This window comes from Ambystoma mexicanum, chromosome 11 (assembly GCF_040938575.1).
Source record: "Ambystoma mexicanum isolate Mex_15411 chromosome 11, UKY_AmexF1_1, whole genome shotgun sequence".
Taxonomy (NCBI): domain Eukaryota; kingdom Metazoa; phylum Chordata; class Amphibia; order Caudata; family Ambystomatidae; genus Ambystoma; species Ambystoma mexicanum.
In genome coordinates this window covers 84,965,881-84,979,887 of record NC_090934.1, presented here as the reverse complement: position 1 = coordinate 84,979,887, position 14,007 = coordinate 84,965,881, and the positions used below count along the sequence as shown (strand labels likewise).

Genomic DNA, 14,007 nt, shown 5'->3' with positions numbered 1-14,007 from the left:
GCCCAATGCCACAGGTCCTGCGCCTCCTTGGACAGCGCTGGAGACCTGGTTCCGCCCTGTTTCCTGATGTAAAACATGGTGGTGGTGTTGTCGGTGAAGATCCTCACCACCTTGCCCTTGAGGGACGGAAGGAAGGACCTGAGGGCCCAAAACACTGCACGGAGCTCCAGGACGTTGATATGCAGGGACTTCTCCGTCGGGAGCCAGAGTCCCCTTGCGTGCAGATTTTCGGTGTGCGCTCCCCACCCTTCCAGGGAGGCATCCGTGGTCACTGTCTCCTGGTGGGCTGGGGTCTGGAAGTCCATGCCCGCCGTCAGAGGCGCGCGGGTGCCCCACCACCGTATCGCTCGTCGGAAGCCCTAGTCGAGCTTGATCCTTTCCTCGAAGCTGCCCGTCGTCTGGATCCAGCGCGCATCCAGGAATTCTTGCAACGGGCGCATCCGGAGCCTGCACATGGGAATGAGGTAGATGCAGGAAGACATCATCCCGAGGAGGGACTTGATGGACCTCACTTTGGCCGCGTCGGCCACCAACATCCGTTGCACCTTGCCCAAGATGGTCCTGGTCCTCTCCTCCGACGGGGAGGCCAGAAGGGACACTGTGTCGAGCCTCGCTCCCAGAAACAGTGCGTCTTGCGCAGGCACCAGGTGGGATTTGGCGTAGTTCACAGAGAATCCCAGGTCCGTGAGGAGTTGGACGGTCCTTGCCGTGTGGGCCACGGCGAGCTCCCTCGTCTTGGCGCGGATGAGCCAGTCGTCCAGGTAGGGGTAGACGTGGATCCCCTCGCGGCGCAGCTGCGCCGCCACCGGTGCGAGGCACTTGGTGAATACCCTGGGTGCCGACCGTAGTCCGAAGGGGAGGGCTTTGAACTGGTAATGACGCCCTTGGACCACAAACCTGAGGAATTTTCGGTGCCCCTTTAGGATGGGAATGTGGAAGTAAGCATCCTCCAAATCCAACGACGATAGGAAGTCTCCTTCCTCCAGCTGACCCAGGACGTGCTGGAGGGTGACCATCCGGAACTTCTACGCCTTGATGAACTTGTTCAGACGTCGCAGGTTCAGGATGGGGCGCCATCCTCCCGTCTTCTTCTTCACGAGGAAGTATCTCGAGTAAACTCTGGAGCCCCGAAGCCTCTTTGGGACGAGTTCGATGGCGCCCTTCCTGAGCATCGCCTTTACCTCCAGGAGAATTTGAGGGACGTGAAGTTCTTTCCTGGCCACGGGGGGGGGGGGACGCGCGGGCACCTTCTCTGAAACTCGAGCGCGTGGCCCCGGGCCAAGGCGTCCAGCACCCAACGGTCGGTGGAGATGGACTCCCACACGCTGACGAAGCTCGCCAGCCGGCCTCCCACCGGGGTGCTTCGGTGGGGGCCCGACCCCACGGCCGGTTCAATCCTGCTTGGACGCGGCCTTGCCGCCTTGACCTCCTTGGCGACGACGGCGGGGTCCGCTAGACTTGCCTCGTCCTCTGTAGGCCTCTTGCGACGACGAGCGGGCCGCTTGACGGTAGGAAGCGAAACCGCCGCCGGAACCTTTGGAGGCGCCCTTGCCTCCGCTGCTCCGAAAGGGCGTCCGTCGTTGCTGCAGAACTCCAAGGGCCCGGGCCGTCTCAGTGTCTGCCTTGATGGCCTGAAGGGAATCGTCCACTGTCTTCCCAAACAGGTTGTTCCCGTCGAAGGGCATGTCCAGGACTCTGGTCTGGACGTCTTGCCGGAAGTCCGTAGCTTTGAGCCATCCACGACGTCGAAGGCAAACGCCGTTGCCCAACTGGCGGAACCCAGTGTCGGCGATGTCCGTCGCCACGGTGATGGCGTGGTCCGAGGCCACCTCACCTTCCTGCAGGATCTCCAGGGCCTCCGCCCTCTTGTCGTCCGGCAGAAAATCCAGCAGGGGAGCTATCTTGTACCAGAGCTCCCTGTCGTAGCGAGCCACGATAGCCAAGGCGTTGGCCGCTTTAATCGTCATCGCCGCCGACGAGATGACACTACGTCCCATTGCATCCAATTTCTTTCCCTCGCCGTCCGGCGGGGAAGTCGATGTGGAGGCCGCACCCCCCCCCCCGCTTTCTTCCTGGCCGCCGCGGAGAAGACGGAATCCGGGGTAGGCTGCGCCCGGAGGCACAGGGGGGCCGTGTCCGGGACCCGGTACTTTTTCTCGTACCGATCTCTTCTAGCTGGCGTCGTGGAAGGGTTCTTGAGGAGGGTAAGGCCCTCATCCCAAATGTCGTCCAACAGAGGCACTGCGAGGACCGTCTTCCTCTTGGCCTCGCGCCGCTGATAAAGGAAACCTTCCTTTTTCTTCTCCTCCGGGCAGAGTTGGAAAAGTTCGGAAGCCCTGGAGATCATGGAGTGGAAAGATCCGATCTCGTCGGGCGAAGAAGCCCTGGCGGGAGGCGACGACGGAATATCCTCGTCGTATGCCTCGTCGTCCGTACCCGTCGCTGCCGTGTCAGTCCCCGTATCATCCCCTCGGGTGGACGGGGAGGAGGGCTGGACGGGGCGCGACGGTTGAAAAGGAGGTAGTGGATGGATCCTTCTTTTCTTGGTAGGGGGAACACCAGAAGGCCCCGGTTCCGGATCCCCCGATGGAAGAGGTTCCTCCGTCGGCAACGGTAGCCTCGTCCTTATCTCGGAGCATAAGGACTGAATGGCCAACAAAATGGCTGCCGAGTTGTCTTGCGGCGCTGGCAGAGGGGAATCCGACGGGCGAGCAGGGGCCCCGTCGGTATCCTCGACGATGTCGTCGTCACCTGCGTCGGGGTCCATTCCGACGGGCTGGCCTTCATCCACGCCTAGGCCGTGGCTTAAGACCTCGATCAGCTCTTCTTCTGAGGTAGAGGCCGAATCTACGACGACGCCCTGCCCCCCCTTCTTCCCCACGGGGGGTTTCACGGGGGTCTTATCGATGGGCACAAAAGAAGACTCCCTCCGAGGAGGCAGGGAGATCCTGAGCCCCGAGGTCGCCACCACTGGTGTAGCCTCCACAGGCTGAACCAGGGCCGCCGCGACCGTTTCGATAGAGGGCTTGGCCGGATGGATCAAGGCCTTCACCACCTTAGGTGCACTCACCGCCTTATCCTTGAGGGAGGGGGCACTGCCACGCTCCTCCTCTGCCTTAGAGCTCGCCCGGGGCCTCTCCAGGAGCTTCGCCGGGTGCTCGGCCTTCCTCTTACCCGACCCAGAGCGTTGGCTCGTGGTTGATGGCGCCGGGGAGGGTGCGCCCTGCCTGACGCCCGTAGAGCCCGACCGTTCGGCGCTCCCGGTGCCAGCGGACTCGCGGTGCTTGGCCTTATGTTGGGCCCCCGTCGCCGGGGCGCCCTCAAAGGTCTTAGAAGACCGCTCGGATTTCTTCTTCTTCTCGCCGGAAGGGCTCTTACCCTCCAGCCAGTTGGCGAGACGTTGATGGCGGTCCTTCATGGTCCGTTCCGACATGTTGCCGCAAAACGCACAGTCCTTCTCCACGTGCGTCTTGTCCTCATGAAGGCAGTAAAGGCAGAAAGAGTGTTCGTCCTCCTTAAAGACGTTCTGCAGCTGGCATCCAGGGCAGACCCTGAACAGCTTTCCGGGCGTCGAGCTTCCCTTCTCCTGGGCCATCTCCGAGACCGGGCCTGAGAAGCTTCTGGAGTCCTCCGAAGCGTAGCTCGACGAAATCTTCACCCTTGAGGGGCGCAGACGAATCCAACACGGGTCCCCGTTAATCGGATGTAGGATCGGTGGAGCTTGAGGCTCTTTTGACCGAAAAAAATCGAGGTTTTTTTGTGAAAAAACGTGAAAAAATAGCACTAACGCTCGAGAGCAATAGCACGAGGATCCCAACACATGAACGTGCGGTAAAAATCTGAAGATGGCTGCCAGAGGCGGGGCTTAGGTAGAGGGCAGTCATTGGCTGTGGTCAGTATGACGCAGAGACCAGTGATTGGTATTGCTACGAAAGACAGATCAGAAACGAAACTGATACTGGTTTTTTCTTTACCGAGGATTCCCAGCCTGACGACGGGGAATATTCATGAGCATGTGAATCCATGCCAGACCCCATGCTGGAGAATTGGTGCAGTCACACTGTGTGAGACTACACAACATTTATCTGCTTGGTATTAGGTAACCCAACTTTTGGTATAGGCCTGTACTACACAAGTTGGTAGTGTGACAGAACAGCCAGGTCTATCTCAACAGGGGTAAATGTGAGCTGTACAAGTGAAATCCGTAAATACAAGTAGCCAAGTAACACTTACACAAGGTTTCAGAATTAAATCGTTTTTATTTATTTAACATCAGTTTTAAATACGCATGCTTTAAAAAAGCAAAGAGTTGTAAGAATATGAATACACTTTGAAATTACTTTTCAGAATCAATAAAGCCAGTGAATACTCTTTGGATATGCTTAATACATTACTCCTACACCCTAAGGTGATCACAATCACAAAAATAGTATTTGCATTTATACATCACACCAATATACCTTGTAGATTCTGGGTTGCAGAAACAAAAGGTTAAGGGAAGTAAAAAGGTTACAACAGTTTCTCAGAATATTTGAGGACAACTGAATCCTCCAATGAAGTCTAGATAAGCCTTCCCCAGCAGTAGCAGTGTTTAATAAGCCACAACCTATCGGGGGTGGGGGGTGTGGGGATAAACAATACCAGCAATGGATTTAGAAGAGTGCCTTTAGGGAGCAAGGACAGCCAAAGCCTTTTGGACACAGTCTATAGTTCTGATGCACTTCTTGCATAAAAGTATTGCACAAAGTTAGAGAGTTCAGGAAAACCACTTGCAGGGACACATGCTGTTAAGCCTGTGCAAAGGGAGTTGAAATAAACTCAAAGTAAGCAGGTGCAAGTCTCAAGTGAGACAGCACGACTTTAGGCAAGAAGGTAAGTATCCCCAAGCTGAAAAAGTACCTTTGGTTAGAAGAAAGGGGTCCAGCTGGATTCCATCTTGCTATAGCCAAGCAGACCCTGGTTCCTGAACCTCAGTCGTGGGGATAAGAGGGAGGACGCCTGGAGGGCTCCTGTGGCAGCACTCGGGAAGGACAGCAGCCACTACGGGTTTTCTTCGGTTCAGTGGCACTTTGCGGTTTCAGCGCTTCGCAAACAGCACTGATGCAGAACGATGGACACAAGTTGACTTTCCTTGCTCCCTCAGTGCTGCACCCTGGTAAGTGGACTCTGGATCAGAATTTCCTGCTTCTGGGGTGTCCTCAGGAGGCTCCTGGGGCTTTTGGCCGGATTCGTTCCGCGGCAGACATCGCACTCGACTATGGACACTCGACCCCTGGCATTGGGCTTCTGCAGCAACTGAGAGGCACAGCAAGTCGGGGACTGCGCCAAAGTGGAGTTGTCTCGGGTTAGTTGGTCCCACTAACCCAAGGGGAGAAGTTGTTCCGTCGCAGCTTCTCTGTCGAGGTGAAAAAAGGTGGCCAGCACAGCAGCAGGGCTTCATCGTGCAATTGAAGGTCCAGGAGGTTGCAGCTGCTTCTCTTCATAGGTTTCTTCTTCGGATTTTTCTTCCAGTGGTCGACTCTGCCTGTAGTCCCATTTATAGCAAGTTAAATGGGACTACAGGCAGAGTCGACCACTGGAAGAAAAATCACCTTTATAGCAAGTTTTCCCATTCATGCACAGCCTAGGCGGTCAGTCACACAGCAGGGTGGCTGTCCTTTCAGGACAGCCAGCTTGCCAATCGGGACTAGTTTAGTTCAGGCACTCCTAGAGACAAAAGACAGGGGAGTTTCAGGACCCTACCTCACATCCTGTCCTTCTAGATACACTGGAGCCAGGGGCGGGCTTCAGGGCTGAAGCCCGCCAAACAAAGGGCTCAAATATGTCTCAACACAAAAGCCAAGAAACACCCCTCAAACAGAAAGTGGAGAAAAAAGACGACAGGGGCAATTTTGACAAAATGGTCACCCATGGGTGCTGTACAGCAGCCGAGGGTTCAGCCTGCGGCAGAAAAGCACAATGGTAGGAAAAATTAAACCATTGTCACCAGCCATTTAAAGTAGTGAGGGTAAGAAAGAATGTTCCATGAAAAAGTAGGATAAAGGGCTACTAGGTAAAGCCAATCTCTCCCCCCCCCCCCCCACTGGCTTCAGCACTCCACATAAGCCGGTGTGTGCTGGACCTACAAAGAGAAAAGGTAAGTAAAGTCAATTTCACTTTACTATTCTTGGGAATGGTCGTTCACCGAAGAAAAGGTATTTAAACCTTAGGAGAAATCCAAAGGACTTCTCGGGGACTGCACTGAAGGTGGTGTGTGTCACTATACAAAAAGCAGATGCCTATGGTGTTTGTCAGACTCCAAAAAACAGTGAAAACATGAAATCCAAGTCAGGAAAAAACAAATGCGAGTGCGCGAAATGGTCTCACTCCCGGATTAACATTAAAAAAGTCCAGAAAAAAGAGCTAGGGGTCTCTAAAGTGGGAGGAATTTAACATTGAAATGACAATTCTCCCCAAGTATCATCAAAGATGTACACATATAGTAGCAACGCATGTACCCGGATGAAGTGATCTTTGTGGGAGGATGATTCTAGCAACCGTTCCAACAATGTTCATACCTTTGTCCCTGATATACATGAAAGGTTCATATCACTGGTCTCTAACAGTGTGTTTTGGACATGTATGACAAAGATATGGAGTCTCAATCCTACTCTGCCCTAGAGTGTCTAGTGGCAAGATCACGTACAAATGCCAAAAGGCAAACTACAGCATAACCCAGTAACTGAACTTGCCATTGAGCATTTGTATAGGTTTGCAGCTGGACTGAAAATCAGAAATTCCACTAATTGTATCAATGTTATACATAGAATTCCATCCCAAACCAGCATAAGGCTGTGAATACATACCTCCACACGGATGGCACGCACCTGATTCCACATCCGGCTTGTGATAAGGGGAGGCAAACCTCAGATAGGTGGTCTTGGTGTTATATTTTAGTGTTCTTGTACGTCTCATGACATATGCAAAGGAGAGTTTCTGGTGATCGCTCACACTCTTCAGCTGGAAATACTTGGTAGTGAAGAAAAGAAGCGTGTTGAGGAGGACAATAGGAGAATATGCACCAAGCTGCTTACACTCCCACAAGTGTTCTTCCTCAATCCTTGAGAACATGAAACCTACGGATACGGAAAAGGAAAGTTAAGAGTAACTGAATGAAACTCATTAATGCAGCCTAACAAAGTAAATCAAATATGGAGTAGAAAAAACTAGCTGCAATGCTACTTTTCAGGAAGATTCTGTGTGCCATCATCATAACCTCGACAAAACACTGATGTTGAGAAGACCATGGAACATTTCTTATCATTTGAAGATTACGATCCTCACAAAGCAGAAAAATACTCAAACACTGTCCAGATCCATGGAAGAACCCTTTTCTCAATGTAGCACTCCAATGCAGCCACAAGTTTATTTTAGAAGCAGTAATGAAACCATTCCACTCTCTAAAAAAGGTATTGGTGACGGGTAGGTTGGTTATCAATATTAAAGGCATCCATCATGGAGAACTTGTGTTTTAGTTAAGCAACCTCTTCCTATACAGAACATGATCTTTCCTGTATTCTTAACCAAAGTGAATCAACTAGCAAAAAGCTTCACGGCTTGGAGGAGAGAGTTTGAAAACAGCACCCATTACAACCCTGAGTCAGTATAAGGGCACTCATACGCAGTGCTTCAGATAACAATGGGAAGTGGGAGTATTTTACTGCCTATTGTTTAAAGTTGGGAGTATTTTACTCCCTATTGTTTAAAGTTGTGAGTAAAATGACTTTTTAGGGAGTAAAAATGTAATTCGAATTCCCAATGAGAGTATTTTATAAGTGGGAAAAATATGTTTTAACTGGAAAATAGAATTTCTTTTAGTGATTATTACTTTTTTTGCACCTAGTTATTCATGCACATTTAAAGCTCTAGCTTTACTACTTCTGGTCATGCAGTTATAACACTAGTTTCTCGTGTGGTACTACATGCATTACTGGTCCCAACATGTTCATGGAGCTGTGGTGGTAATAACAGGGGCACAAGCTGCGTTTCCCATTTTTTGTTGGGAGTATTTTTACTGCCTATTTTTACGGAGTAAAAGTGGCTGATACACCCCTTATCTGTAGGGCTGCTTATACGGTCCACATTTACAAACAATTAAAATGCAACAACAAACAGAAAGGACAATCTCACCAGACACCACTGCAGCAGGTCTACATCACATGAAATGAAACCTTACTTAGCTGTAACTCCTGTTCAACAGCACGGCATGGATTCACACGCTCATGAATATTCCCCGTCATCAGGCTGGGAATTGTCAGCAAAAAAGAAAAGCAGTTTTGCATTAGCCTGAAAACTGCTGGTCCCCTCTATAACCAATCACTTTCCATTGGCTTATACTGCCCCTATCCAATGAAAGTCGTCTCCCCAAGCTCCACCCCTGGTGGCCATCTTCAGATTTGGAAGAGCATGAAAAGTGGCAGTATGAACCAAGAAGAGCCACAGAGGTGAAGATGGGAGGGTTCACATGTGAATCCATGCCAGACCTGTGCTGGAGAACAGGAGTTACAGGTAAGTAACTTGTTCCTTCTCCAGCATGGGGTCTGGCATGGATTCACATGCTCATGACTACGATTACACAGCAGTACATATATACAACCACAGGAGGCGGCAAGGCTCAACAGAAGCAATACACATAACCCTGGGACAGACTCAACTCAAGCAAACGGGTGCGTAGCACAGCTTGGCTGACCCAAATCCCTATTAACGCAGTAGACTCTCGTGAAGGTGTGGGTGCACCAGAAAGAAACGCCATCGTTGCAGCGATGGTTCTGGTGGAGCGGACTCTCGGCTGGCCTGGAAGAGGCTTGTTGGCCAGACGATGACAGTGCATGATGCAGCCCGGAGAGCCATCTGCCTATGGAAGTATTAGACAGGGCCTCCCTGTGGGGTAGGTCGCAACACCATCCTCATAGCGTGTAAGGACACGTATGGCTGCTTGCAGTAGAGGGCCTGGATCTTCCCGACCTGCCTGGCTGAGGAGGTGCAACTTGGAAAGCTGTCTTCCACGAGCCAAACCTCAAAGGAGCTTGATGGAGCAATAGCCTTCACTGGCGGAAAATTCATGAAGAAGCCTTTAAGGAACTCCTTGACTATCCTGTACGACCACAGGGAGTGCTTAACCCTGATGCCCGGGTATAACGGGATATGGCAGCCAGATGCACCTTGATAGAGGCGTGAGCCAGGCCAGCCTTGGCTAGGGAAAGAAGAAACGGAAGGAGTTGCAGAGCTGTGGCCGTAGCATAACATAGAGGAAGCTCTGACCTTGCCCAGAATCTTCTTGCATTCCAGCGACAGGGAATAATGCCCACACTCTAGGGATGCAGGCCTTGAGGCTCAGGGACGTCGGGTCGTGGTGCAGTATTGTTCCGTTTTCTCTGGAGAGAAGATCGGTAAGTGGAGGTAGCCGGATGGACGGAGCCACTGACTGACAGAGCATGTCCGGGTACCATATCTGCTGTGACTATGCCGGAGCAATGAGTATCAACCTGCAATGACACCATCTGAGTGTGTTGATCACTCGTAGCAGGAGCGGAATCGGATGGAAGGCATACAGGGAGAGCCCGTACCAAAGGAACGAGAAAGCATCCCCCAGGCTCATCAGCTGAGGAAACCTGCTGGTGAACCTCTGGCACTTGTTGGCTGTCGCCGTGAAGAGATCAATCCAGGGTAGACCACACTTGCGGAAGAGAAGGGATACTTCATCCTGATGAAGTGCCCACTCATGGCAGGACCGCAGCTCCCTGCTGAGCGAGTCTGCAATGGTGTTCTTGGTGCCTGCCAGGTGAAATGGGATGAGGGGAATATGTCCTGAAGAACGGGCCAGTGTCACAGGGACTGAGCTTCCATGGTGAGCACGTCCTGCCTTGCTTCCGGATGTAGAACATGGTGGTGGTGTTGTCCATGAAGATCCGCAAAACCTTGGCAACACAGCTGAGGTTGGAAGCATTCCAGGGCCCAGAAGACTGCCCGGAGTTGCAGTACTTTGATGTGGATGTTTCTCTCCTCCGGGATCCAAAGGCCTCTGGCGTGCGACAGTCCGTGTCTGTGGTGACTGTGACCTAGTCCGGTATATTTATAAAAAGGTGCTCATTGCGTGAGCTGTGGGCGCACCGGTTAGAGAGATTTTTAATTTTTATGATTCATTCCCTCTCCCAGAGAGACCCCTGGCAATTTTGTGCTGGACTTCTGGACCTTTTTCTTTCTATCTGAATGAGGAGTCTTTTTCCCCAACATTCATTCTTATCAGCTCTGACTTTTGCAAATCTTTTCTCTGTGTTTTAACTTTCTTATAAGGAGTCTGCTTTCCTCCGTATCGCTTTAAAGGCATCTGTGTAACTTTAGCAGCGCACAGCACCCTATGTGCAGTGTTGCTGGGAACGCTTTGGGTTTTCCTTTGAGATTATTTTACTATCCTCAAGTAACTACAGTTCTTAAGGATAGAGGGATACTTTGTATCCTTCCTAAAACGTTATACTACGCGAGATTAGTACACACCACCTTATGTTGAGTGCTAAGGTGATGCCTAGTATCCCCCTTCTCTCTACTCCTGTGACTATTTAGACTGCTGCCGAAACATCCCATTCAGAGTCCTTCCTTTCGTCACCAGACCGAGGAATCAGGAGATCGGGTCCATTGACGCTGCACAGAGGAGAATCCAGCTACAAGCATTTCTTGTAACCTAAGGTACTGTGGAGTTAAAGGTATAACTTACCTTGAACCGAGCAGTCGCTCCAGAGTGATCAGAGTGCGTGAAGAGATATCCAGGGTGTACACCCTACCTCAGACCCAGCTTGTGTCACTTTAAGGAGTCCTTTCTGTAGAGTCTCCCTCATTGGGTTATATTGCTAAGTAACATATCCTAGAGACTGAAAGTATCCTGAGGAACTTTTGCTGTTCTGCTACTTAAGACTTTGGATCCACTCCTACACAGACTATTTCGAAGTTAGGGATTGGACTTTAAAAGCGTTAGCCTGAAAAGTATCTCTTAAACATTAAAGGGATGGTCTAGTAAACATTTTTATTTAAAAAATAGATAGGCAACATAAAAAAAAAATACTAGCATTCTCTGTTTTAAAACTTCCTATGTAAAATTTTGAGCTATTCAAGCTCAAAATTCGAAAAAGCAAGCACAGGGGCGCAGCTATTTTGTGAAATGGAGGCCCTCCTGTGCTGGCTTTTGCGGCACTAATGAAGGAAAAGCCAGCCAGCTGTAGTAAACAAAAGCTACCGCTGGGTGGCTTTCCCTTCATTAGTGCTGTAGGCGGAGGACGGGGACCGGAGACCAGAGCAGGAAAGCTGCAGCTGAATCTCGGTAAGTGCTATTTATTTTTTTTTACAAAAAATAAGCACTAGCTGCGTTTTTTTTCCTAAGTTTTCCGAGCCAGAGGAGCCTGAGAACCTTGGAAAGAAAAACCGCGGCGTTTTCCAACACAATAACGTTGTATTTATGTTTGCGGTCACTTTTGAAGCGACCGCAAACATAAATCCAACGTTATTGTGTTGGAAAACGCTGAGGTTTTTCTTTCCAAGTTTCTCAGGCTCCTCCGGCTCGGAGGAGCCTGAGAAACTTTGAAAGAAAAACCGCAGCGTTTTCCAACACAACCGCGTTGTGTCTGCCTGAATCTGCTTTACCATTTGGGGCTCTCGGGCTCCCCACGGGTAGCCCGAGAGCCCCAAATGGTAAAGCAGATTCAGGCAGAAACAACGCGGCATTGCGGAAAACAACCGTGTTGTTTCTGCCTGAATCTGCTTTCCCATTTGGGGCTCTCGGGCTCCCCACAGGGAGCACGAGAGCCCCAAATGGGAAATCAGCTGCAGGTAGAAACACTATGCGGCATGTAAACATAACCGCGTGTGTTTCTGCCTGCTGTGGCTTTCACTTTGGGTCTCCGGTGCTCCCCTGGGAGCACCGGAGACCCAAAGTGATAGCCACAGCAGGCAGAAACAAACACGGTTGTGTTGGAAAACGCTGCGGTTTTTCTTTCCAAGTTTCTCAGGCTCCTCCGAGCCGGAGGAGCCTGAGAAACTTGGAAAGAAAAACCTCAGCGTTTTCCAACACAACCGCGTTGTATTTATGTTAGCGGTCGCTTAAAAAGCGACCGCAAACATAAATGCAACGTTTTTAAAGCTGCGGTTTTATTTCTAAGTTTTCCAGGCTCCTACAGCCCGGAAAACTTAGAAAAAAAACCGCAGCTAGTGCTTATTTTTTGTCAAAAAAATAAATAGCACTTACCGAGATTCACCTGCAGCTTTCCTGCTCTGGTCTCATGTCCCCGTCCTCCGCCTACAGCACTAATGAAGGGAAAGCCACCCAGCGGTAGCCTTTGTTTACTACAGCTGGCTGGCTTTTCCTTCATTAGTGCCGCAAAAGCCAGCACAGGAGGGCCTCCATTTCACAAAATGGCTGCGCCCCTGTGCTTGCTTTTTCGATTTTTTTTTTCTTTTTGTATATAATTGTATTACAATTTTTACAAATTCTGTCCAAATTTTTATGTCCTTGTTTCCTGTTTTCCTTTGGGACTATCCTGCAATTTTCTGTTCAATGGGATGTTTGAAAGCTTTCTGTTATTTCTTTTTCGTCCAGCTTCAATTTTTCCAAGAAGGTCGCTGTAGCCACCGTCAAAGATGTGGAATTGCCACACATTAGCATATTCCACCAAGTTTCTTCATTTGCCGTTTGATGCCGAGCTTTGAGTGGTTTGAGATGGATAGTTCGCATGGTTGCCGTTCCTGCGCAGTGAAGCAGAAGATGGCGTAGTGTTTCGGTTTCCCTCTGCTCACAATATCTACAGTTTTTGGTTGTCGACTGTTTTCTTCGAAAAAGAATCTCATTAGTTTTCAATAAGTTTAGCCTTGCTCTCAAGAAAGTTGTTCTCAGTCGTTTGTCTGGAAACTTTTTTTTTTTTTTGGTAATTTCTGACTTCGTCTACTTTTTGGGTGTTCATAGTGTAATGTGTGGTGATTGTGAGCTCTTCTGTTTTATCTAAAGTCTCAATCCAGTCTTGTATTTTCAGTTTTTTCTTTACTTTTCCCGGGATCCGTTCTATTTCCCATTCAGAACATCCAATTTTTCCCGCTTGTTCCAATAGTCTGCTGTACCAACTTGATAGCATTGGGTTTGTTTCACTCTTCATCTCTTGGTATATTATCTCCAGTATTTTAGGACGCGGCTGCCTTATGATTTTACCCAGGAATAGGAGACTGTTTCTTATTACCAAAGATTCCAATGATTGGAGACTCAGTTCACATCGAATGATTGTCGCAGAAGTGGAATTTGGAAGTTGTAGTACTCTCCGCCAAAATATACCTTCTAATTTAGCCCACAGTGACTTTGGCAGATATAGCATGGCCTCGGCTCCGTAGGTCAAAGTTGGACAGACCTTTGCTCTATAGAAGTTTATTAATGGGAGGATTGAAAATTTCCCAAATTTTCTGTCCAAGGATATTGCCTGAGCTGCTAGCGTTTTTGTTTTGGAGATAAGATGCTCTTGCATCGTTATTTCAATTTTGCTCGACGATAGTTTTACCCCTAAGTAGGTACAGCTTTTCACTATTTCTAATGGCTCCGAGTTTGCGAACCATTTCTTTCTTTTTTTTGTTCTCGCTGGTTTTTCTAAGATCAGGATTTTTGTTTTAGATGTATTAAGTTCCAAGTTATTTTTCGTCAGGTAGGCTGTGAGGCTGTCTATTTGTCTCTGTAGACCGATTGCTGTTTGATCTAGCAATAAGATGTCGTCTGCATACAGCAATCTTGTCACTTTTGAGTCGCCTATTTGAGGAGGAAATGATCTGGTGTCATTTTCGGGATCTGCAATGTCGGCCATGTAGGCCTTATATAGCGCCGGTGCTAGTGGGCAGCCTTGTTTCACACCTCTGTCTGTTTTTATATTTTCCGACAATAAGCCTGCTTCATTGAGTCGAATTTTAATCGATGTTCCACTATATAGCGCTTTCACTTGAACGAGAATG

General features: G+C 49.6%; 1 protein-coding gene across 15 annotated transcripts in view; it reads right to left on the bottom strand.

The window, feature by feature from the left end:
- Positions 1-14,007, bottom strand: part of ZMYM4 (zinc finger MYM-type containing 4) — a 1,943,772-nt gene that overhangs the window by 90,712 nt on the left and 1,839,053 nt on the right. For 11 of the 15 annotated variants that reach the window (XM_069622579.1, XM_069622583.1, XM_069622584.1 and 8 more), the window contains one exon: positions 6,846-7,115. In XM_069622579.1, coding sequence (XP_069478680.1) covers positions 6,846-7,115 — 270 coding nt within the window. The remainder of the gene's footprint in view (positions 1-6,845; positions 7,116-14,007) is intronic. The other 4 variants (XM_069622582.1, XM_069622590.1, XM_069622593.1 and 1 more) reach the window with 1 other exon arrangement.